Source organism: Equus przewalskii, chromosome 6, assembly GCF_037783145.1.
Source record: "Equus przewalskii isolate Varuska chromosome 6, EquPr2, whole genome shotgun sequence".
Classification (NCBI taxonomy): domain Eukaryota; kingdom Metazoa; phylum Chordata; class Mammalia; order Perissodactyla; family Equidae; genus Equus; species Equus przewalskii.
The window spans coordinates 25376337-25402048 of record NC_091836.1 but is presented as its reverse complement, the minus strand read 5'-3'; the positions used below and the strand labels follow the sequence as shown (position 1 = coordinate 25402048).

Genomic DNA, 25712 nt, shown 5'->3' with positions numbered 1-25712 from the left:
GAAAGGTTCTGAAGGCCAGCTCTCTCCGTTTTTGTTCTACATTTGAAGACTCTTGACATTAAAAACAGCCTTACCAATTTTCTGGATATTTCCCTGACTGAGTAGGGAAGAGAAGGTTGTGGCAAGAGTTCTCTTGAAAGTCAACTAGGGGCAAAGCTAGTTTTCTTATAAATACCTCTTTTCTCTGAGGGATTTCCAAAAATGCCTCCCGGGCCTGCTGATTTGCTGGCTTTATGTTCTAGTTCTCAGCCCACGATCTAACAGGCAATAAGGGACCATTCTGGCTCCAAAGACTGTGTCAGCTGCAAAGGGGTGGAGTCCTGTGTCGCTCTGTTAGTGGAAGATCTCTTTATTTTAAAGTATGCTGTGAACCCTACTGTTGGAGCATGACAGCCCTGTGTATCCCCTCCTTATCTGGCCTAGCAGCACCAACAGAAGTAATTGCATTCTTTCCCTGGGGAATCAGTTGCTACTTCAGGCAGCCATTGTTTTAATGGATGGCCTGTGTCCTCTAAAACTTGCTATTCACCTCCAGGCTTTGAAAACCTGAACTGGACTGGAGCCAGTGTTTCCTCTTGGCTCAGAGCTGTTGGTTTTTCTTGAGTGGTCAGTGAAGAACAGCGATCCCTAGTCCGAAATAGTATAATGGCAGAGAGCCAGATTTCACACACTACGCTTCCACTTGCTTTGGGATCTTAGAGAGAAATACAAATGTAGGAGGAAAGTAAAAAAAACCTAAATTGTACTGAACTTATCAGTTTCATCAGTTTGAGGATATAAGCACTTTGGAGTAAGAATATTAACCAGACTTCTCTGTCGTCCTGTTTCCTATCAGCACGGAAGTTATGGAAGACCTGCAGAAGCTCCTACCTGGCTTTCCTGGAGTCAGCCCGCAGGCCCCGTTCCTGCAGGTGGCCCCTAACATGAACTTCATGCACAACCTGTTGCCCATGCAAAATTTGCAACCAACTGGGCAGCTTGAGTACAAGGTATCTGGATGTGGGAGAGGGCTTGCCTCAGAGGAAACACATTTGAGCTTCCTTTGAGAGACTGTGAGGGACCTTCCCCAGGACTTAAGGAGGTCCGTATAGGGCAGCGTGATTTCACTTGTATAGCGGCTAGGGTGAGAGGGAAGACTTCACTAGCGTATATCACAACCAAAGGATCCCTTAATTTCAGTAGATTAGAGAACTGCTGTTTTCTCTCTTCCTTTTCCCCCCAACTCACCAGTCCATCCTTCCCGCTCTGCTCCTGACAGGAGCAGTCCCTGTTACAGCCGCCCACCCTACAGCTGCTGAATGGAATGGGCCCCCTTGGCCGGAGGGCATCAGATGGAGGAGCCAACATCCAGCTACATGCCCAGCAGCTGCTGAAGCGCCCACGGGGACCCTCTCCTCTTGTCACCATGACACCAGTGAGTAGCAGCACAGAGCCCAAATTATTATTTTTTTTTTTAAGATTTTATTTTTTTCATTTTTCTCCCCAAAGCCCCCCGGTACATAGTTGTATATTCTTCGTTGTGGGTCCTTCTAGTTGTGGCATGTGGGACACTGCCTCAGCGTGGTTTGTTGAGCAGTGCCATGTCCACGCCCAGGATTTGAACCAACGAAACACTGGGCCGCCTGCAGCGGAGCGCGCGAACTTAACCACTCGGCCATGGGGCCAGCCCCAAGCCCAAATTACTTTTTCAGAGGCTTTTGATCAAGAGGTTGTAGGCCTAGGCTTGGAAACCCAGGGTCTCCAACCTAAGTGTCTGAATTTCCTTTCTCTAAGCTTATGATGCATAATGTGTTCCCATTTTCTTCAGGCTAGTAGAATTTTCTGGTCTTAACTTTTGGCTGACTTCTTTACTTAACCAAATAATTTCTACACTAAAGCCTGCTCCTGGAGAGCTTCATCTTCGGTGGGCCCCTTACAGACACCCTCGTTAAGTACAGCTGTAGTCCTCCCGGCGCTGAGGCGGAGGAGTGGGAGCCCAGCTCCTAGCCTTCTCCCAGATAGCTTTTCCCTGCTGGAGGGCAGTGGAATCTAACAGTTTTCTCTGGAATTAATTGCTTTTTTAGACTGGTTTCCCAAATTACCTTCTCACCAACACTTTGTCTGTTGATTAACCCTACCGCACATTTCTGGTGTAACCTGGATTACTTGATTATTTGGCTTTCACAAGCTCTAACCTAGTCAGTTGGTGTCTCTCAGTCCCATCTTTTTTATATGACAATCACATTCAAAGATTCTTTTCCTCCCCTGGGTTCTGTTTATTTCTGGTTGTTTTCCTGTCGTAGGTAAATTCCTTCATTCAATCAGTCAGTCAGTCAGTGAATCTCATAGCACCATGAGATTGGGTACTAATGATATCCATAGCCCTCACTAGGTGTTTCAGGGCAGTCCTCTTAACGTATCTCTAGTTGAGGACTCTTTTTTCCCTTTCAATCCATCATCGATTAATACAATAAAAGTGAATTATTAGAGAAATGAAATTTTTAAGACATATGAAATACATGGCTAAATGTTTTATTCAATTCAACAGGCAAAATTTCTCTGTTAAACTGCTATAAAAATTTCTAAAAGCTTATTCTCTATTTCTGTACTTAACCTTATCAGGAGTTGGTAACAAAAGTTTGTGGACTGGTATAGGTCCATGGGCCACACTTTCAGTAACACTGCTGCCAGGAAAAGGAAAGAGTTAGAGTCATGGTTCTTGGCCTCACCGAGCTTATAATATGGGAAGACAGGATCAACAGACGTGAGGTATTGGAATAATAGTAAAAAACTGTATGTGGTGAAGTGCCAGAGTGAGCACCATGGCCTGGTAGGTGGCAGAGGCATTCAGGGAAGGGCAGGGTCAGTGTCGTTATAAAAGATCAGGAAGAGCTTTCTGGGAGGTGGAGTGACTTATTTTGTCCACTGTAACTGTTTTTGCCAAGGTTACCGACAAGCCTTTGTTGATAAATCCAGTGGGCATTTTTAATCTTTATCTTTCTGAACCTCCCAACTGTATTAGTCACTGTTGGCTGTTCTTCTCCTTGAAATATTGTCTTCCTTTGGCCCCTGTGATACCACATTCTCCTTGTTTTTGTCCTGTCTTTCCTTTTCGGGTTCCCTTCTGCTTGTTCCTTGAAGTTGGTGAAACCTGGAATTTAACTTAGGCCCTATTTCCATCTCATTTTACATGCTCTCTCTGGATGATCTTGTCCACTCCCGTAGTTCAATGACCAGGTGATTCTGCAGCCCAGAAGGCTCTTCTGAGTTCCATACTTCTGTATATGATTGCCTACTGCACAGATTTAGTTGGTTATCCTAAAAGTACTCACAATTTTCATTTGACATGTCCCAGAATGAATTTATCCTGACACTATGAAACCTATTTTTCCTCCTGGGTTACAGTGAATGGCACTGTCATTCTCCTAGTTACACAAGCTAGGAATGTGGATTTTATCTTTAACTCTTCCCTCTCCCTATTTCCTATATCAAATCAGCTATCCATTGCTTGTGAAGTAAATATTTTCCTTCTGTCTATCTCCACTGCCCTTTCCTTAACTCAGGCCACTGTCATCCTTTGCCTAGATGAATACAATGGCCCCCTAATGGCTTCCTTGCTTCCAGGCCTGTCTCCCAGTGCCTGCCACCAGCCCTTTCCACACTGCAACTAAAGCAAGCTAGCTTTCTAAAATATAAATCTTGTAACATCGTGTCCAAGCTTAAAATCCTCTAGGGAGTCACTTTGGTGGCCCGGGGTTTGCTGGTTCAGATCCCAGATGCGGACATGGCACCGCTTGTCAAGCCATGCTGTGGCAGGTGTCCCATATATTAAGTAGACTAAGATGGGCATGGATGTTAGCTCAGGGCTAATTTTCCTCAGAAAAAATAAAGGAAGAAAAAGTGAACTTCTTAATGTGGTATTCAAGACTATTTATAACTGGCCACAGTGTTTTTCTCCTGCCTCATCTACAGCCACTTCCTGCCTAACCCTGTTTACTCCAGCCTTATAGAGCTGTAGTAAGGGATCTGGAAACCCCAGAAGCATTCAAACAATGGAATTATTCCAAAAGTTTTTTTTGTTTTGTTTTATAATTATTGTCCATTAAAAAAATGCTCTTTTGTAATAATTGAAGTATGGTTTTTACTCTAGTGCCTGAGACACGCTGATTATGTGAGCCACCAGGCTGTGAGTAGCTATCAAGGATGCACAGCATTCCAGTCCATATGCAGATGGGAAGAATCACAGTAATGCGTGCATTGTGGTGGTCTCATTTCACTTATATGTTTTGGTGGGTAACAGCTCTTTAAAAGCATTGAATTGCAACTACACAATTGTGTGTTATGTACTTTAAAAAAAAACCATTTTGCTTTTCTGGACTTAAAGGTATCTAAACTCTGAAAATAACATTAATATGAAACAACAGGTCAGTTCCTAGACATTCCAAGTAAACAACCTTCTACTTTGTTTTCAGGTCCTCAGATACCTGCAGACCATCTCTTTTTCTCTCAGTCTAGAAACATCAGAGGCTTGGGACCTCTTTCTCTCTTTGCTTGGCCAGCTCCTATTCATCCTTCAGGCCTCAGGTTAGGTGTCACTTCCTCCAGGATGCCTTCCTCAATTCTCAAGTGCCCTGTTAGAGGACTTGCTATTTTGTAGTTGTCTGTTTACTTGTCTCTATCCTCTACTAGACTGTAAAATGAGGGCAGGAACTATATCTGTTCGTTCACATTTTGTCCTGGAGCATAGTAGGCATTCAGCTATTTGTTGGATGAATAAATGAATGAATGAAGATGAATCAGAGGAAGAAATCCAAATTAAAATCACCTGAGCAAGGTAAAAATGGAAAAATAAAAAGGTATAGGAAAGCTCTGAATAACCCAGGGCTCCTAGAAAAGTTTTGTAAGTAAGAAAATTGACAGCAAGGCCTGCCCCAAGTCCGGTTTCTAGAATGAGAGAGATTACAGAAGAAGCACTACCTTGAGTTTTTCCTTCATGTCTTTCTTCAGGCAGTGCCAGCAGTTACCCCTGTGGACGAGGAGAGCTCGGATGGGGAGCCAGATCAGGAGGCTGTGCAGAGGTAATGTGGCATCTGGCAGTGCTTGCAGAACGTCCTTGGGCAGGCTCCCCCTGCAACCAACGAAAAGTCACCTCTGCCCAAGGAGGTGGTGCAGTGCAGCTTCAACATTTGTGTGGTCTCTTTGCTCAAGCCAGATGGCATGTTCCTCCCCACATGGAAGTAACAGAAGACTATCCAGACAATTTCATTTCTGTAAGCGCCATTGGAAGTCCCCTCAGTGACAGCAATAACCATAAGAACTTTTTCTCTCCTCCCTCCTTCCTTCCTTGCCCCCTGCCTTCATATTGCAACTCTGATAGTATACGCAAGGCACAAAGCCTGCTCCTACCTGCCAAGAACTGTTTACTGAAAAGGAATTGGAGATTTGGGATGACAGTGATCCTAGCTAGTCTGGCCATGGACCTCTGGCATGGACTCTTCCTTTCCAGGAGAATGGGAATACCTCTTGTACTGTTTGCTGTATGCTTCTTCTATCCCCTTGTACCAACAAAGAGATATTGAAAAAAGAATATGGGATTCGGGCCAGGGACAGATGCACATATCCATTGTTTGCAGAAACTTGTTGAGAGATGCCTGATTCACAGAAAACGGCAGTGACCATCAGGCATGCTGTACTGTCCATTTTACCTCAGTTTCGTTAGCCGTGGTCCTCAGCTCCATGCATGCCTCCTTGTGGGAGTTTGTCTTTCTTATTTTCCGGGGAGGGGGGGTTTGACCAGAATCCAGCATGTATTTTCCCAGAAATACAGGTGTTCTTCAAAATTATATGTTTTTTCCTTGAGGGAAGTTGAAATAAAATGGTTTTCATGGGCTCTTGGGGAAACTTTGGGTGTCTTTATCAAATGAATATTTAACCACTAATGGCTTACTCTTTGGCAAGTTTACATACCACTAATTACTCTACAGCCTGTTAACTGTTTTTAGCTTAAATGAGCAAAACAGTTAAGAATGAAACAAGACCACTTTTTAAGAACCTGACGGTTGCTGGCCAGTACTCTCTTCCCACCCAAGGAGCTCTCTGAGAGCTGCTGTTCAAAAAGAAGCTGGGCCCATGTGGAAAGAACAGTGGAGAACAGGGGTGTTGGCAGGTGGGCCAGCTCCTTCTACAGCTTAGCCAATAGAAGAAGAATTGCAGTGACTTTTTTTTCTCTTGATGCTGTCGTTTCTATAGTTTGCTGATAACAGGGTATGTAAAGTTGCAAATGGGCCCTGCTGGTGTCATGATGGAGAGAGAAATTAGGAAACTTACTGCCTTCCTACCTTAATTACCTCGTTAGCAATATTTCATTTTATCTTCTTTGTCTTAGACTTTACTTCCTCCGGCTCCACCTTATTTCTTTTTTAGACCAACATTTAAAGGGTAGAATGCCCATCAGTTTTGATGTAATGAACAGGAATACTGCTGCTTTTATGCATGCCCGAGAGAGCAGCAGTGGTGGAGGAAGTCACCAACCAGACGAAGGGGGGCTGAGACCTTGTTAATGACATTGACTAGGTGGCGGATCTGAAAGATCTGCGGAGTAAAATCCAGCGGCTTGTCAACCCTTCAGCTTTTGAAACTTCTGTTTTCTTGGCTTGCCTTTTTGTCCTCCTAAAAACAGTTCTCAACATTTCACGTGGTTTCATTTCTTCATCCTCTAGAGAATGTTGGTTCCCTGGGAACAACGTCAGTTTTCTTCTCTGATGGTTGAGTTAAGATGATGAGGCATGAGGGAAGGGGGGGTTTTGGAATGTACTATCCCCGAATGGAAGGATCTATTTTCTGTGACTTGTAGTGAGGACAGTCTCAAAACCTGGGGGCCAATGGGATCGAGAGACGTATGTGAAACTCTTCTGAACATCTCCTTTGGCTGATCTCTAGGAATAATCCTTAGGGCTCGTTTCCTCTGACTTATATTTTTGGAAATTTGGAGGGAAAAGAGGAATAAAATTAACAAGTAGAAAATAAGTTCTTCTGCTGAGTGGAATGGAGTAAGGAAAATTGATCCTCTTTGTTTGCTGCATCTGCTTTCTCTCTTCTTTTCAGTGGCTACTCTTAGGTCCAAAATTCAGCTGCTTCAATGGTTGGCCAACTTTTGTTGGACATGTTTCACTTTCATCCAGTCAGGGATCTGTTTGCCCTCGAGCCCTTTTTGAGCTCCGGCACTATTTCTTTCTGAGTGCTTTGGATTAACTTCTAATGCTTCTTGCTGAGGAGTATTCCTGTCTGTCTTTTTTACTATGAAATGTGCTCCTGCTTGTTGCAGGTACTTGGCAAATAGGTCCAAAAGACATACACTGGCCATGACCAACCCTACAGCTGAGATCCCACCGGACCTACAACGGCAGCTAGGACAGCAGCCTTTCCGTTCCCGGGTCTGGCCCCCTCACCTGGTACCTGATCAGCATCGGTGAGTAGCCACATGAGCTATGTGAGCTCCTTGAGGCTCATCGGACAGGCACCCTCTCACTAATCTTACAGTGATGGTGACTAGCATCAAGGCTTTAAATAGCATCCTGAACTTACATCTTCTCAGCTCCTTGCTCTAAGCAGTGCCCAGGGCAATATAAGGTTCTTCTTTCCCATTACCTTGTAGACATGTTTATCATCTGCGGTTTATTCTCAGGATTCTAGATGTTGACTCAGAGATGAAATTGAACTTGAAACCTGGAAGGTGGTGAAGCTCTCAGAAGACCAACTGGAAATAGGAGGATTTGTAGCTGTTTCAATTGACTTGACCTTTAATAACCCATCACCTTCAAAGAATGAGCATTTCCTATTATGTTACCACTGAACAGTGAGCTTGGATATGGAGGAAGATACATCCCTTTGTGAATGCTAGAACAGAGATGTTGCATCCTCTTGAATGTTGTGCTTGAGAACTCATTCTTGCAGTATTCTGAAGGCAAACTCTTTTGCTAGATCTTTGTTACATTTCTAATTCATTCTCTTGAAGAAATAAAAACAAGTTTAACCTTCCTGGCCAAGAAAACTTCACAAAATTGAACCCAAGTAAGCCTGGAAGCAGAAGGGAATGACACTTTGCTAGATGAAGATGATTATCTTCTATGAATATCTTGATGACTAAAAATCTTAGCTATCCCCAAGTTCGCGGGCCACACTTTCAAAGCCACCACCAATTGCTAGAGCTTATTTTATTTTGATCTTTTTGGGAGGACTATGAAAAGCAGTCTTATTGGGAAGGTTGAGAAGCAGTGAGATTCGGAGGAAATTAAGTTCATAAATGTACTGTTACTAAATCTTGCCGTCAGCTCACACTGGCAAACTTGACACGATGTTTTTATTGCGGCCAGTTACCCACTGGGCATCAATGTAATCAGCAGAGACAGGTGAACTCTGAGCAGACTGAGACATAATTAGTGCCACGTTGGAACTCTGAAAGAGGGAAGATAAGCTTTATAAATGACCATGAATACCTTAGTAAAAATGGTCTGTTAGGAGTAGCAGGAATGATGATTCTCAGATAAAACTGATGGCACAGGAAGATAGTATTTTTCTTAGGAAAATCTCTCAGGACCTACATTGTTAGAGTACTACGTCAGAGGGTACTTTGAGTGATTATTGGAGAGCTGCCTTTTCCACTCCATAAATTTTCTGTGATTTCTCAATACTCTGAGCTCTATGCTATTACCTAATAGACCCTTTATTACTTTGTTTCTCTTTATTTCTATCTTTCTCTCCTCCCCAGCCTGATACTTAATTTTTCAGCCCTTGTCAGGGTCTGTTGTTTGGTTTCAGTCCTTCAAGTATCCTTATGTAATTTTAAGTGTTCCTCAGGAGGTATTCTTATCAGGGAACTATGAAGATCGGCACATCTCCACAGTCAGCCTTTATCACAGACCCTGTATCCTGTTTACATTTGTTACTGAAGGAAGGCCGCACTGGCCCACAGCTCTGTTTGTGTGGTTTCCACCCTGCCTACAGTCATTGTCAAGGCTGGAAATCTGTCTGCTGTCTGTTTTTGTTTGAACAATCTGGGTAGAGTGTTTCAAGGGTTTCCTGTGGTCAAGCCAGTTTGAATTGGAATGAATGCTTTATGAGTGGCAGATTGTGTAAGGTGAGGCATTTATGCAAACTCAGCATGTCTTGATGGGGGTACTATAAAATACAGCAACACAAGAGACTGAAGTTAGTCTTCAGGGGAAAAGAGAGACTTTCTAAGGCCATAAAACGCAGGAAATGGGTGGCCTCGATAGATTATTGAATTCTTTTCATTTTCTGGAGGAAATGACTCAAGAAGAGCACATATGTCTTCTTCTGGGGTGTAATAGAAGAAGTCCAACATGGAGACAGAAGAGAGGTCTGATCAACTTTTTCAATTGTGGATGTGCGTAATTTAAAGTTAAATTTTTAAAAGTGTAATTTAATAAAAACTAACAAAAGATGGATTTTATTGAGGTGGGGAACCAAGTCACTGTTTGAAGAGTGTAGTGGGAATATCAGCCTAATATGTGGCTGTCTTGAGTTTGAATGTGATTGCTAATAAAAATAAAACACAGCTGATACTATCAGTGCTTCCAAAATGAGCAACTACATCAGAATTATTCCTCTGAAGTTACTGTGCTGGACTGACGTGGGCATCAGTCTGTTCACAGGCTGAGCTTCTGGAAACGTCATGAAATGCCTGAACCTGGGAGTATCGCTCTGCTGAGAGAGAATGGGTTTTGTGTAGTGACTGTATGAAACTACTTAAAGAACACAGCTTTCTGAGTGAATCAGAAATGTGTCTGTCAGAAAATACTGAAAGTGTAAGAATCAAATTCTGGGAGAAAATAGTATTTGCTGACTTTAACTCCAAACACCTGAAGTAGAAACAGAACTAGGAAGCATTGAAGAAATGCTCTTGAAAGCAGCTCTCATAATCACTGCTTCTGGAGTGCGTCTGCTGAAATCATTTGTCTTTTGTGTTTCTGAAACAAATGTATGTTCGTGCTCATTTCAGTAGCTCACTACTGTGTCAAGCTTCAGGTAGAGTCTGAAACAGAAGTCATCGTTAAAAAAAGAGGATAGAGGGCTTTCACCTACTGCCAGAACTCTCTTGACCCCTCCACACAGTCATCAGACCCTCCTAGTCCCTTTTGTCTGCATTGTATTTGAACTCGCTTGTTAACCTGCTTCCTTAGCCTTAGTTCTGCCTCAGTCCAGAATGAGTAACTGGCAACGTGGTGCTTCATTTCACCCATAATTCAGTGTGATGTCATCTTTGCCCTGAACATGAAACCCTGATCCTTTCCATCAGCTTCTGGAATGCTGCTTTGGCAGTCTTTTATCTGCTTACCTCAACCCATAAACATCTCTTTCTGATTACGTACAAGTATAGGTGTTTGCTTCTAACACTGATGCTGTCTTAGGCATTTTTTATCAATAGCTTGTTCTTTCTTTCTGTAAGATACTGGCTAAGTTCTGACTGGGCTGTGGGGTTTTTGAAGGTAATCCACATGATTCCTCTTTCGTTAGGTTGGGAGGGTGCTGCTGCTCTGAGAAGTTAATTTTCACAGTAGGTAATCTTATTTGAGTTGACCTGGTACATGCAGGATCTTGAGGCCCACATTCCTTAAGAATGTGCTGTCTCCATCTCAGGATCAGAAATCTCCATTTTCCCCCACTTTAACCTCCACCCACCATTTTCTAGTACAGAACCTGTGAGTTCCAGCCCAGACCTTTGACCACAGAACTGACTATCATTTCCCTCTGGCTATATGGAGATTACTGCTCAGGGAAACTTTGGGTCAGTGAATTTTAGGTTTCTAAAGGCAGTAGATAGAGACATGATTATAAAAGTAAGAGTTCTGATACAGCTTGGCCTGGGGGATCCTTAGAAGCTCTTGTCTCTGACCTAGTGTATTTGTAAGAACTGGATGTATTTGATCCCAGGACCTCACTGGGCTTGGAAATTAAGCCAACTAAAGGTAAGTGGCAATGGAAGATATACACCTGGAGCCCTCTAAAGGCAAGCAGGCTAGGGAAACAACTGGCCTCTGGAGATGGCACGGAAATGGCATAATATGCAGGGCCACTCGTGCAGCCAGCCGTCTTTTGTTCATCTGGAACAGCATTCCCTAGGTGATTTGGTCAAAACCCTTAAGTCCTAGCCCCTAACCTTCTCTTCCCATGTATTCAGCTCTACCTACAAGGACTCCAACACCCTGCACCTCCCCACGGAGCGTTTCTCCCCTGTGCGCCGGTTCTCAGATGGGGCTGCAAGCATCCAGGCCTTCAAAGCTCACCTGGAAAAAATGGGCAACAACAGCAGCATCAAACAATTGCAGCAGGTAATGGAAGAGATGGCAGGCATCTCTGGAGAAGCATGGGTAACAGCGACCAGTATTGCAGGAGGACTGGGGTCTTAAACTTTCTACCCCCTTCCTGTCAGCAGCACAGCAGTTTCATAGGTTCAAAACCATGTAGCTTTCCAATGTGCTTTCCTGACTCCTTGTTATGTACAACTTTCCCTACAATCAAACTTGATTAGCCCATGAAGGGATTAAATTTTCCAGTCTCTGTAGTTCATTGGAGAGGAATCTCTGGGCTTGCGTTTCAGTGGGAAGCACCAGGGAAGGTATTTCTAAGCAACCCTGGCATTTCTCTACTGATTTATGGGTACTGGGTCTTGTTGGAGCCTGCTCTGCATTGCTACCACCTGCCATATTCTCCAGTTGCTGTGGAATGGTGCTCCCAGAGGAAGGAAGTGTACCTCCAGGCTTCTATAAAGGGCCAGTTTCCTGTCTGCCTTTCTGGTGACCAAACTTCAAGTGGCATGTGCTTTGTACACAGATTTTGCCCCGGACACTTTCGCTTGTACATGAGCCTCCTTGGTGTTTTCCATTCATTCATACAGAACAGAGTATGAGTATATTTAGTACACAGATACCTAAATAAATAGGTTAGTTGCTCATCAAGAACACTGTTCTTCTCTCGTGGCCCTTTCTGCCCATGAGACCTTGGGGCAGATCTGCATCTGCTGACGTCACTGCATGGGGTGGGCCTGGCTGCATCCCATCTGTATTAACTACTTTCCCTTCAGGAGTGTGAGCAGCTGCAGAAGATGTACGGGGGGCAGATTGATGAGAGAACCCTGGAGAAGACCCAGCAGCAGCATATGTTATACCAGCAGGAGCAGCACCATCAAATTCTCCAGCAACAAATTCAAGTAGGCCTTCCCTCTTTGCTTTCTCCAACTTGTTTGGAGTTTTCTCTCAGGCTGATTTGCCTGTGAATTTTGGAGGAGATCACACAGGGCAAAGTGGAGTTGAGTTATGTTTATGTTTGACTAAAGGTCATCAGACTTTTTGATGCACAACAAAAGCATGACCCTCAGTCACAGATAGTTCTTTCTGTTTCTTCTCTTCCTGAGACCAGCTCTGGTTAATCTTCCAGCTCGCAGTTATTTTTCTCCTTTCTCCCATGTGTTTTAGGATTCTATCTGTCCCCCTCAGCCTTCACCACCTCTTCAGGCTGCGTGTGAAAATCAGCCAGCCCTCCTCACCCACCAACTCCAGAGGTAATGAATCATTTTGTTTCATGCTTAAGCCATTGTCTCTAGAGCTTGGTGTCCTTGGCCTGACTCATATAGGAGATACTGACTGACTTTAGCATTCATCTTGGAAGAACCTACTGGAAAAGCAGAAAAGCCAATTTAAATTTCAGCAGCCTCCCTAAAATCCTGACTTCCTATGCCACTTCATTTTCTTAGCCCCATGAACGAAGTAATCTGACTTTTAATACCTGAGGTCAGACACAGGTCCACGATGACCTCTGTCTCTTTGTCTGAGACGTCTGTTAGGATAAGATGTGCACAGGTTTTAAGTAGGCTGTGGGGGATGGTTTATGCATGTTTTTCTAGCCTAGAGGCTTATCAAAACTAAAAAAATAGTTTCTGTTTGTGTGTATTGTATGGCTGAAACTAACTTCAGTTATACTGTCACCTCAAGAAAATTATTTTTCTGGTTTTGTTGTTTTTTAAGGTTAAGGATTCAGCCTTCAAGCCCACCCCCGAACCACCCCAACAACCATGTCTTCAGACAGCCCAGTAATAGTCCTCCCCCCGTGAACAGTGCCATGATCCAGCCTCACGGTGAGTGCAGGGGCTTAGGCCGAGCCTGGGATGCCCGTGAAGTGAATGTGGGAGAAATGAGTCAGTCTTGAGTGCCACAAGAAATTGATTTGAACAGCAGAGTAACAGTGTTTAAAGGTATAGGCTCTAGACCCAGACTGCCTTGACGTGAATCCTGTTTCTACCAACTCCTTAGCTGTGAAACCGCGGGTAAGTTACTTAACTTCTGTGTGCCTCAGCTTTCTCAAATGTAAAATAGGGATAAGAATAGTATTTAATCAATGAATATATGTTAAGAACTTGAAATAGTCTCTGACTCAAAATGCTTCTCAATAAAGGTTAACCATTATTAATGTTTTTAGTTAAACGCCCTCCAACTCTACCAAATAAAAAGCTGCTGCCAGAACCTTCCTTATTGTCATGCCTCCGATTGGTTATCCATTATGCATGTGATCCTCTTTTGTGGATGTTTAGATGGAGGTGAAGATGAATACACCCCAATTGGTGTGGGTCTTTAGAGACCAACACTGAGGATTTGGTATCCCCACACTGGCAATCTCTTAAGTGACACCACGCAGTCTGGGTCTCCTGAAGAGTCTCCGTTGGTCTCTGGGCCCTTCCTACTCAGGGTGGGGTTCCCTGATCAACTTGTCATCAGGAAAAGTAGAACCTCAGGGTTCATCCCAGACTCGCTGTATCAGAATCTGCATTTTAGCAAGATCCCCAGGCCATTTGTATGCACATTAGAGTTTGAGCAGCACTACCCTAGATCCAAGCTACTCAGAGAATAATCCATGGACCAGCTTTCAGGCAACTTACTGGAAATACAAATTCTTGGGGCCACACCTTGACCTAGTAGATCAGAATTCTGCAGGTAGGGCCCAGAATCTGTATCTTAACAAGTCCTCCAGATAGGCCTTATGCACACTGAAGTTGGAGAAGCAGTGCTCTAGTTGGTATCTAGTTTGAATATCCTCACTGGCTCCCGTCTCTTACAGCTGGCAGATAACCTGGGCGTTTGGTCACTGTGAGGTTCCTTTCTCTCCAGGTGCTGCATCTCCTTCCCAGTTTCAAGGCTTACCCTCCCGCAGTGCAATCTTCCAGCAACAGCCTGAGAACTGTTCCCCTCCTCCCAATGTGGCACTAACCTGCTTAGGCATACAGCAGCCTACCCAGTCACAGCAGGTGACCATCCAAGTACAGGAGCCCGTTGACATGCTCAGCACCATGCCTGGGACAGCTGCAGCCCCTGCTGGGCGGGGCATCTCCATTAGCCCCAGTGCCAGTCAGATTCAGATGCAGCATCGTACCAACCTGATGGCCACCTTCAGCTACGGGCACCGGCCCTTGTCCAAGCAGCTGAGCGCTGACAGTGCAGAGGCCCACAGGTAAGGCTGCCTAAAGTCACCCAGCCATCTGTTCAGGTGATCCAGGTGAGAGGAAGCCCCTTAGCAGGGCGAGAGAGGAGGAGGGAGGGAGAACGAGTCTGACTGGGCTGTGCTCATTTCACCTTTTCTGAAATCAGGGTGATGGGTTTGGGATGAACTTGAAACCTATTTGTTGACCCAGCTTCAAAATGCTACTGAGACAGAGAAGGAAAATGACAAAGCTACCTTCCTATTTGTCTGCAAAGAAGAAAACGGCCTATTAGAGGAGTTTGTAAAAGTGCCACTTCCCCTTGTCTTTTCTTTTAGGATTCTTTCCCTCTCTGTCACTCTTATTCTAAGAGATTTTGCTTTTTTTTTAAAAGATTTTATTTTTCCTTTTTCTCCCCAAAGCCCCCTGGTACACAGTGGTATATTTTAGCTGTGGGTCCTTCTAGTTGGGGCATGTGGGACGCCGCCTCAGCATGGCTTGATGCGCGGTGCCATGTCCGCACCCAGGATCCACACCGGCGAAACCCTGGGCCGCTGAAGTGGAGCGTGCGAACTTAACCACTCGGCCATGGGACCGGCCCTGAGATTTTTGCTTCTTAATAGCTCAAGTGATATTGTAACATATGCCAAGTCGCTCCCTTCAAGCTAAAGCTGCATCTGTTAAATACAGTGCCTTGGGCCCCTTGGAAGTTACTGGATGAGTGAGTGAGGGGATGAGTAGGGCTGATGCATACACCCCCGTCTTCCCTGTCGCACCACAGTTCTCTGTCCCACTGGGGCTCCCTGTTGAAGCAGAGTAGTAGCTATTCCCCAGGGGAGTCTAGCACACTTCTTACGTGAAAGCCTGCTACTCACTCCCTTTTGTGTCTGCAGCTTGAACGTGAATCGGTTCTCCCCTGCTAACTACGACCAGGCGCATTTACACCCCCATCTGTTTTCGGACCAGTCCCGGGGTTCCCCCAGCAGCTACAGCCCTTCAACAGGAGTGGGGTTCCCTCCAACCCAAGCCCTGAAAGTCCCTCCACATGACCAATTCCCCACCTTCCCTCCCAGTGCACATCAGCAGCCACCGCACTATACCACGTCGGCACTACAGCAGGCCCTGCTGTCCCCCACGCCGCCAGACTATACAAGGCACCAGCAAGTACCCCACATCCTTCAAGGACTGCTCTCTCCCCGACATTCGCTCACTGGCCACTCGGACATTCGGCTGCCCCCAGCAGAGTTTGCACAGCTCATTAAAAGGCAGCAGCAGCAGCGACAGCAGCAGCAGCAACAGCAGCAGCAAGAGTACCAAGAATTGTTCAGGCATATGAACCAGGGGGATGCTGGGAGTCTGGCTGCCAATCTTGGGGGACAGAGTATGACAGAGCGCCAGGCTTTACCGTATCAAAATGCTGACTCGTATCACCACCACCATACCAGCCCCCAGCATCTTCTACAAATCAGGGCGCAAGAATGTATCTCACAGGTTTCCTCACCCACCCCGACCCATGGTTATGCTCACCAGCCGGCACTCATGCATTCAGAGAGCATGGAAGAGGAGTGCTCGTGTGAGGGGGCCAAGGATGGCTTTCCAGACAGGAAGAGTTCAAATACATTGACCAAAGGTTGCCATGACAGCCCCCTGCTCTTGAGTACTGGCGGACCTGGGGACCCTGAATCTTTACTAGGAACTGTGAGTCATGTACAGGAACTGGGGATGCATCCGTACCGACATCAGCCAACTGCTGCTTTCAGTAGAAATAAGGTGTCCAGCCGAGGTAAGAGTCCTTTCAAAGTAAAAGTCCTGGGCCTATCTGGCCTAGTTCAATTAACTCTGTAATGTTATCTTTTTTCAGCTAGTACTCTTGTGCTCCTAAGGGAAAAAGAATTCCTAAGACCTTCAGGACCTTCTAGGGGAGAAGCATGTAGAAAGAGGGTATTGATAGGTAAGGGGGTCTGTTTTCAAAATTAAAAGATAGTGATAGAAAATTAACACTTAGATAGTATAGTTAGTGAGATATATTGTCTATTTACCATATTCATGGTTTCTTAGAATCCATGATTTCTTGACTATGACCAAAATAGCTAACTTTAATGTCTGCAATAGAAAAAACGTCGGCCAGTGCTAAGGAGTTATGATTTAGTGTGATTAGTGTTGGGCCAGGAATCAAAGCCCCTCAGTTCTGGACTTGCCGCTATCATGAATGCGATAAGCTTGTTACTTAAACCTCAGGTTCTTCTCTTCCTCATCTGCAAGAAAGGGGCAAAGAAAAACTTTGCAGAGTATTTGTGAAGATTAAAACATGCATGTATGTGTTTCTGTTTATATATAATGTGTGTGTGTGTGTGATAGAAGCACTTGATAATCTGAGTGTGTGATATAAATAATATGAAGTATTATTATTACTCTGATCATTTCATTAATGAACTAAATACAGAATATTACAGCATCATAAAGGGCCTCATGTCATTTCATTTTGAATCACTTTATAATTGAGTACATTCATTTTCATTCTGAAGGAGATTAAGACTACCAGCAGTAAGTTATACTCAGAAATCACAGCATTCATCCAGACAAAATCTGGACTGATGTCCATCCCGTCATCATAGATCTTGAAAGATGAGGTTATCCATAAAATATACAACCCTGAAACTGAGCATTTCTTCCATTCTTCCCTTCTTGGAGCTACCTGCATCTCCTGCCCTGTTCTTTAAAGTCAACACACAGAACTCAACTCCTGGGGGAATTAGGTCCTGTGGCACAGCACAGGCTAGAAGACCTTGCTTTAAATCAGTTCATGTGAAGACTTGATGCCTTCAGTGTCCTCATTAAGCACCAACAGAGGGGGACATTTGATTGTGTAAAACGGCAGTTAAATCCTAGGCTTTTGAACAGATGGGTGCCATCCATTTTAGAGGTCTGCACCAGTCAGACGTATTGTGTCCACCTGTGGCTGCTGTATTTTTAGGTGGAGATAGGATGATGGGAAGTTTCAGAACCAGATCATTTGTGGAAAGGCTGACAGACCTGGCGATGTTTAGGCTTGGGGGAAGAAACTAAGGAAACCAACATACCTGTCCGATGCAAGAAAATATTAGACTTTTCTGGGTTCATTTTATGGAGCAGAACCAAGATCAGGATAGAAGTTGCTTCAAATTTCAAGTCCCTGTGGAAGACCTTTATAAGAACTTTCCAGAGTAGGAGCTTCCTGTGGCTGAGCGTGTTCTAGCAGAGGTAGATTGGTGGTATCAGGGATGCTGTGGAAAAGCTTCCTGCGTGAATGACACCTTTCACCAAATCGGCATACTATAGGTGTAAAAAGGTGTATAGCTCACATTTTTCTAGTGCTTTCCATGTGCCAAACACCAAAGGCTATTCACCTGTAAATTCATTTAATCCTCTAAACAACCCTGTAAGGTAGTAACTGTTATTCCTCTTTTACCAAAGAGACACCTGAGCCACAGATGAAGTAATTTGCCCCCAAGGTCAACAGCTAGTAAGTGGCCTCTGAGCCCAAGAGTTATTCAGTTCACTCCAGCAGACGCTTACTGAGCATGTCCTGGGTGTGCAAGTCACTGAGGAAAGAGCAAGGCTGGAGCAAATAGTGTACACTCCCTGCTCCCCCAATCCTGGATTGCTGTGTATTAAAACCCTTTTTGAAATAGTTTTCCTCAAAAATTGTTCTAATTTCTCTTCACATTTCCCTCCTGTCACTCCTATGTGCAGAAAGACTGGAGAGCTGGAATTTGCCTGTGTCCCATAATTGTCAGAGAAGCCTGCCTGCCGGCAAGCTTGTGATCTATTCAGTGCCTGAAGTAAGGCAGAATGTGGTTGGCACAAGTGGTGTGGGAGCGCGGAGGAGATAGAGATGGTTCTCCATCCGAGCAGTGGGGTGGGGTCAGCAGGAACGGGCATTTGAGTTGGGTCTTGGTAGATGAAGAGAGTTCGCCATTTGGATTTAGGGGAGGAGCCTGAGGAAAGACCACTGGGTGTGAATGTCTCAGGGCTGTTTTCGGGCGAAAGCAAGCAGGCTTGGTTGGTTTGAGTGTGGTGTACGTGAAGGAATTAGTAAAAGTTAGGGGCATAGGTTTTCTAAATCCAGAGTTTAGTCTAGATCTGGCTGCATCCCGTACAAACACCTCTTCTGGTTTCTGGAAGAATCAAGCCTTAAGTATATCCCTACAGGTTTCAGCTCAGAACTACCCTGTCCTTGTTGCCTCATTATAATTTGTGCCAGTATCTTTCCCCAAAGCCCTCTTTTTCCTTAGTCTTTTTTTCCTGACCTTTGATATGAGCTTCTCCAGAAGCTGCGTCCTGCCCTGCTTGCCAGTGTGTTGTGGAGGGTATTCTTCCTTCTTTCTACCCATCTTACCCTTAACTTACTCTTTAATTTTAGCTACAAGTGTACCTTTTTCTTGCTTGAATACTATTCAACTTACCTCTTTCTAACATCTACTCCTATTTTATGACTTTTGAAACCACATATACAGTTGCTTTTAATGAATAAAGCCACAAGTTTATTACCGTGTGAATTTAGAATCCAGTATAGTGACATAAAGCAGTACAGAAATTAATGCCCAAGGGGAGCCCAATACTGCTCACAAGTTGAAATCCCTTTGGGGATGTCCATCTGTGTTGAAAACAATTTCTTATCCTGAGATGTCCCCATTGTCTTTACCTTAAACCACGTGAGCTTACTCTGTGACCGCAGGCCTGGTCTATGACCTGTCCTCCCTTTCTGCATCTATGTAGCGAGGGGTATCAGCTAAATGCCTCCTAAGAGGAGAACGGAATTCATGTCTGTAGTATGCTTGCTCCGTGCTTGGTGCTTGCAACTCAGTTATTCATTTAGTTCTCACAACCACCTTGGGACGTATACGCTATGATCCCTTTTACAGTAGAAACTGAGGCTCCACAATCTCGTCTTGCTTTAACCTGGCATTCTATTCTTTTAAAAACTTGAGAGCTCACAGTTTTACATTACTGAAGAATCATCAGATAATTAGCTGTCACTTTTGCCAAGAAAGGGTTGTAGTGCTGTATTCCCCCACCTTGCAGGCCAGCAGGGGAAGCTCACCCTTGTTGATCTCTTTGGACAGGGAGGAATGGCTGCTGTTTCCTTGAATGGTGCCTCCATCTCTGTGTAGTTAACACACTAGGCCCAAAACTCTTCATCTGTTATTTCCATGACAGAGGAAAGTCAACAAATTTATGGAATGACTAGGTTGCACCAAACTGTTTTGTAGGTGCTGGGGAATGTGGGGATGAAAAGAAAAAGAACTTGCCCTCGGAAACCTTATATTCCACTGGGGGAAAGGAAGACAAGCTCATAAACATGAAGAGCTATGTAGTGAGTGCTGTAAGAGGTATGATTATAAAGAGTAGAGCTAGTGTGATCTCTCTCAAATTTTTTAAGGGTAGGTGAACAGGGGTTGCTGATGTTAGTCAAGGAAGATTAAGTGCCGTCATATATTCCTTTATGGCTGTTTGCCACCAGTTGGTATGGAGCCAGGCACTGCCAGAGCACTGAGCAGGTCGCATGCCAAATGTTTTTTTCCAAACGTGTAGAAGTTAAAGGGCTGTCCACGGCCCACGCTGCCTGTGATCTCCCTGTCCGCCACTCTAGAAGTAGAAATAAGGTTCATCTTCCTTCTGTACTGTTACACACACTTGATTTTTTTTTACTTGGCAAGTAAATAAGGACAACAGCATAACCAGTTTACACAGTGACGTTACCAACTTGGACTCACAAAGAAAACCGCATCCTCTTCTCTGAGCCTAGTCAGCTTCAGCAATATTAGTGGGCTTCTGTCCTCACAGAGGGGTAAAATGATGACTCACTGCAAGGATTTACCCCTCAGGACCTTTAAGAGGAATATGCACACATGTCATTTCTCTCGTTTTCTCTTAAAACCCAGTAAATGAGTAAGGGCGAGTCAACATTGACAGATTCAATAGAGAGTTGTGCAAGCTGCCCCAGAGTTCCCTGGGCAGATGTGTGGTGTGCCTTGTGTCCGTTTGTGAAGTTTTCCCCTGTGTAATCAGAGGCTCATCCTCCCATAGGTAAGTTTGCAGCTCTGCTTTCGTAAATACCCGAGAACACTCCTCTCGGAAGTCCTCTTCCCCCAGTATTTATATATGCTTTGGCGAGCCTGACAACTGCTGTAGCTACTGAATTAGCATAAAGGATGCCAAAGATTTGAGCCTAAATTGCATGTCCTTTGGTCAGTGGGTTAGCCCCCTCCCACTCCCCTGACTGGTCAGTGGGTCGCATCTATAGAGTGTCACAAAGGACTTCTGAGCTCAGGAGACAACACTCTTACTGGGGAGAATACTTTACTTGTGTAGTCTTTTATAACTTACTAAAGATTCTTTCATGTATGTTGTCTTTTGAGCCCCCAAACAACCCTCATTTTTCAGATAGGGAAACTGAGGTGAGGAGAGATGAAATGACTTACCCAAATTCAGACACTCTGTTGGTGGTGGGACTGGATCCTGCCTTCAAGTTTTCTGATCCCCTACCCTTACATTCTTTCTTTTATGCCTCCTTGGCTCCCATTCTACACCTTCCAAGCATATATGCCAAACAAAGGATGCTAGCCCTTCCAGATCTTTGACCTATGGATTATATTGAAACTTGAGCAGACAGAACTCCGGCTTGTTACCCAACTCATGTTAATAAGCTTCTTTTTCATCTAGTTTTAACTTACATTGGTCTCTCTTAAACCAGAGGCTTCTTCTCTGGAAATCAAAGTTTCGGTAACTCATTTGTTCACTTATATATGGGTAAATTGTCCCCATAATTCTGGAAGTTGGGTTCTGTGATAAAAATGTTTCCTTGGTTGTTTTTGTCAACTGGCTCAGTATGTTCTTATCCACTCAGAAATAACATCTCTGAAATGAGTATAAATAATACCAGTCTTCACTGACTCTTACAGTGTGCCAGGTTCTAGTCAGCACTTTACATACTTGTGGAGGAACTCCTGTTTGACAAATAAAGCGACCGAGACCCAGTGAAGTCAGGTAACTTGCCCAAGATCCCACTCTGCGAGAATCCGGGAGAAGCCAGGATCCACACCCAGGTCTTCTTGACCCCAGAGCTTGTGCTTTTGAGCTCTGGCTGGGGAGTCAGGAAGGTTCATCACATAATTTGTAAAGCAGTAGCTTGCTCTGTCTTGATGATACTTTGAGTTGTGTTGGCACCAGACCTGAAGGCTAGGAAGAGAACCGACAAGGAGGACAGGATCCACGTCACGTTCCCAAAGGCAGGGCCAGAAGGAGGATGGGTGTTTGGATTTGGGAAAAACCCATTCTCAGAAAGAAAAATAAACTCAAAAAAAGAGTGAAAGGAGACTTAGCATACATATCCAACAAACAGACACATTGAGGCCTCTAGAAGAAGTGGGAAGGAACTAAATAACAAGAGCCAGAATAGTGTACCTTTTGTTAGCTTTGCCACTTCCTCATGTTTGATAACGATCCTTTAAAAATCTTTAAACAGGAGAGCTGTCATGTTTGTCTTTATGGGGAGCAAAGGGATACAACTGATGAGATTTGCACTCAGCGTTACTATCCAGAAAAAAAGAATTGAGTAGATTCTCTTCTCAAAGAAGAGAATATAGGCATTAGAAGATACTTCGAGAAAGTAAAAAGCACCCACTTATATTGCTCCTTAGGAAAGCAGAGCAAAGAGCCAGTTCCTCGCTCCACAGAGCCAGCATTAGATCACTTCCTGCCAGTGTGTTTTGTTTGATGCTGGGGCCGGCACTTGAGCTGCACCCATGGAGAGGAATTGGCTGGGTGGGTAGACTGGGTGAGCTGATCCCACAGAGCCAGTCTTGGTATAGGCGCTCTTTTATCTTCTTTCTGCTGGCTTTTAGCTTCAGTAGCAAAAGAGTTGGCATCTGGCTGGTCCTTTGACCTCTTTGCTCACAGAACTTTGAAAAAGTTTCTCACTTGCCTTTATCTTTGGTAGTTTGGAAGCTCCCCCTCCTCTCATTTTTCTCCAGAATGTTTTGTCTTACCAACAACCTGCATGTCAGTTAGTTTCCTCCCCCACATCGTACCTCAGCCCCTAAGCCCAGGCCTAACCTTGATAGTTAGAGGAGACCATTTGAATGTAAAGACCTGAAGCCCTTTGCCCAATACTCAAGCAGTACGTTTTACTTTCATTATTCAAATAGATATTAGAATGGTACAGTTAGCATTAGGCTGTGTTTCCTGTTAAAAACTTTTTAGGGGCCAGCCCGGTGGCACAGCGGTTAAGTGCGCACGTTCTGCTTCGGTGGCCTGGGGTTCTCCGATTCGGATCCCGGGTGCAGACATGGCACCGCTTGGCAAGCCATGCTGTGGCAGGCGTCCCACATATAACGTAGAGGAAGATGGGCACGGATGTTAGCTCAGGGCCCGTCTTCCTCAGCAGACAGAGGAAGATTGGCAGATGTTAGCTCAGGGCTAATCTTCCTCAAAAGAAAAAAAAAAAACTTTTTAAAAATCTCATTTTGCCAGGGTACAGTTCATCAGGAGATAAGCCCAGTAGTTGCCAAGGAGCTTTAACTCAAAAACCAACCAAAGAAACAAAACATATGTTCAAGTCCCAGGCTAGTAAGGACTGGAGCCAAAAGTGCTACCAGGAGGATCCTCAAAACTTAGGCATGACCCTGGTATTGTTCTTGACTCCTCTTTCTCTCCAAAATCCAGTCCATAGGGTTTCATGACTCTGACCAATATTATACGTAATAACCAATATTAAGAGAGCATTTATAAATTTCAGTTAAAGAGATCATGTTCTGGAACACTGATGACTCACAGACATGCATAAGATACAATTCTTGTCTTCAAAGAACTTACAGTCTAATATGAGTGATTAAGACAAGTACACAATTGAACATGGTACCAAGAATAATGTTGGAGTAATCAGAGTCCAATAAAATCTTCTGACATTTAAAGAAAGAAAGGATTTATTTCTGTTTGAAAGGGAAGTTTCATAAGGATGATAACCTTTGAGGTGGACCTAGAAGGATGAGTTGATTTTGATTGGCAGGAATGGAAATAGAAGAATCAAGCGTTTCCAGGGAGAGGGAACAGAGCACATGCACAGAATTGTGAATGGGTGGGAAGAGGTAAGTGGTCCCATTTGACTAGAGCTTAAAATATAGGGGAGAGTAGTGTGAGTATCATTGGAAGATAGGCTGGGACTGTGTTGTGAAAATGAAGTGTTGGGGTACCGTATAGAGAGATTAATCTTTGTAGGGTCATAGTGAAGGGATGGTTAGGAGGCTATTGTAGTAATCCTGGCAAGAGGTAATAGGGTCGGTGGAAGCAGTGAGATTGGGAAGAAAGGGACTGAAGTGACCAAAATTGCAGAGGTAGATACTTTAGACTTAAGGTGATGTGGAACCAGAAGTAAGGAATCAACAGGAACCCTAAGAGTTCACACCTACAGGATTAGGAAAATAGGCACCCAAACAAGGATGTCTGAAGGAGGGGCTGGTTGTGAGGGAAGTTGAAATTGGACGTGTTAAGTGTTAAATGTTGGTTAGCTATCCAAGGAAAGATATCTAGTAAATAGTTGGAATTATGGATGTGGAGCTTAAAAGAGCATTCCCATAATTCTTTACATAGAGGCAATATAGTTGAAGCCATGAAAATAGATGATATTGCCAAAGTGTGGGGAGAGAGAGATCAAGGATAGCACTGTAAAGGGTGCTTGCTTATAAAAAGTGGAGGAGCCATGAAAGGAGCTGGAAGTGGTAGTTTGAGAAGCAGAGGAGAGGAGCAGTGTGGTACTCTGAGGTGGAAGCCAAAGAAGGAGAGAGAAAGCATCCACAGAATGGAGGCCATCCTCCCAGGCCAGAGGTTCCAGAAAGCTCCAAGAAGGATTTTTATGTGTGTCTAGGTTTGGGAACATAGCACTGTCAAGTCAGCAGAGAAATGAAGAAAAAAGGAGAGGTTCACTGTGATCCAGCCAACCGCCCATATATTCAATTTTTCTCCTAAGGGTATGACCCCTTCATAAAGAGGCTCATATTCACTGTAGGATGGTGGTTGACCAGCTGGTCCAGGCTCCTCTAAGCACCATCCCCAGCTAGCTGAGGAGTAGCAGCTAGTGCACAGGTGGTCTTCACCCTTGCTCATTGTCCCTTGTGAGACATTTCTTTGATGGGAGTCGACAATGTTGGGAGAAACTCTAGGTCTGCTGACCCTATTTTGCTGTCTCCTCAGAGTCTGTCATAGGGAACTGCATGGATAGAAGTTCTCCAGGACAAGCAATGGAGCTGCCAGATCACAATGGACTTGGGTACCCAGCACGCCCCTCAGTCAGTGAACACCACAGGCCCCGGACCCTCCAGAGACACCACACGATTCAGAACAGCGACGATGCTTACGTATGTTGGTCCCCTCCTGCTTCTAAGAGGTGGGATCCTAGCAGTGCCAACATTGAAAGCAGAACTTAGTAATGTGGGATAGCATTTATTTCTCCATTCTTCTCAGCCAGAGTCCAGCACCTCTGGGAACTACAGGAGCATGTTTTGAACCACCCTAACAGACCAGCCCCTAACTGCAGTAGACTTTCAGTGGAATCTATACCCCAAATTTTAGACTGAGGAATCAAGGGTAGTTGCCATCTGTTCCCTCTAGTCTTCGTTACTGAACTTCTTCCCAAACAGTCTAAACTCAAGCCCCAGCAAGTGCACCCTCAGGCTCTTAGTTAGGTTTCTGGTGGCTGCATTGAATGTGTTCAGAGAAAGGGAGCTGGTCTGGCGTAGCAAAGCTTCGCTTTCCTAGGGCGGACTCTGAGGGCAGTGCTGTCTACTACAGTAGCAACTAGCCACATGGAGCTTTTCAAATTTAAACGTACAGATCTTCCTCGACTTACAATGAGAGTACATCCCAATAAACCCATTATAAGTTGAAAATATGCTAAGTCGAAAATGCATCGAATACACCTAATCTGTTGAACATCATAGCTTACTTAGCTCAGCCTACCTTAAACGTGCTCAGAACACACATTAGCCTACAGTTGAGCAAAATCATCTCACACAAAGCCTATTTTATAATACAGTGTTGACTATCTCATGCAATTTATTGGCTTCTGTACTGAAAGGGAAACACAGCATGGTTGTGTGGGTGCAGAATGGCTGTCAGTGTGTCGGTTGTTCACCCTGGTGATGGCGGGACCAACCGGGAGCTGCGGCTGCTGCCACTGCCAGCATCACAGGAGTGGCTCATGCTGCAG

General features: G+C 44.5%; 1 protein-coding gene across 12 annotated transcripts in view; it reads left to right on the top strand.

Moving 5' to 3' along the window:
* Nucleotides 1-25712, top strand: part of SIK3 (SIK family kinase 3) — a 241288-nt gene that overhangs the window by 210834 nt on the left and 4742 nt on the right. For 4 of the 12 annotated variants that reach the window (XM_070624905.1, XM_070624904.1, XM_070624909.1 and 1 more), the window contains exons 12-22: nucleotides 836-989; nucleotides 1259-1414; nucleotides 4987-5057; nucleotides 7304-7447; nucleotides 11180-11330; nucleotides 12083-12208; nucleotides 12474-12559; nucleotides 13023-13132; nucleotides 14160-14499; nucleotides 15541-16250; nucleotides 24698-24861. In XM_070624905.1, coding sequence (XP_070481006.1) covers nucleotides 836-989; nucleotides 1259-1414; nucleotides 4987-5057; nucleotides 7304-7447; nucleotides 11180-11330; nucleotides 12083-12208; nucleotides 12474-12559; nucleotides 13023-13132; nucleotides 14160-14499; nucleotides 15541-16250; nucleotides 24698-24861 — 2212 coding nt within the window. Of the gene's footprint in view, nucleotides 1-835; nucleotides 990-1258; nucleotides 1415-4986; nucleotides 5058-7303; nucleotides 7448-11179; nucleotides 11331-12082; nucleotides 12209-12473; nucleotides 12560-13022; nucleotides 13133-14159; nucleotides 14500-15360; nucleotides 16251-24697; nucleotides 24862-25712 lie in introns of all 12 variants that reach the window. The other 8 variants (XM_070624900.1, XM_070624901.1, XM_070624898.1 and 5 more) reach the window with 3 other exon arrangements.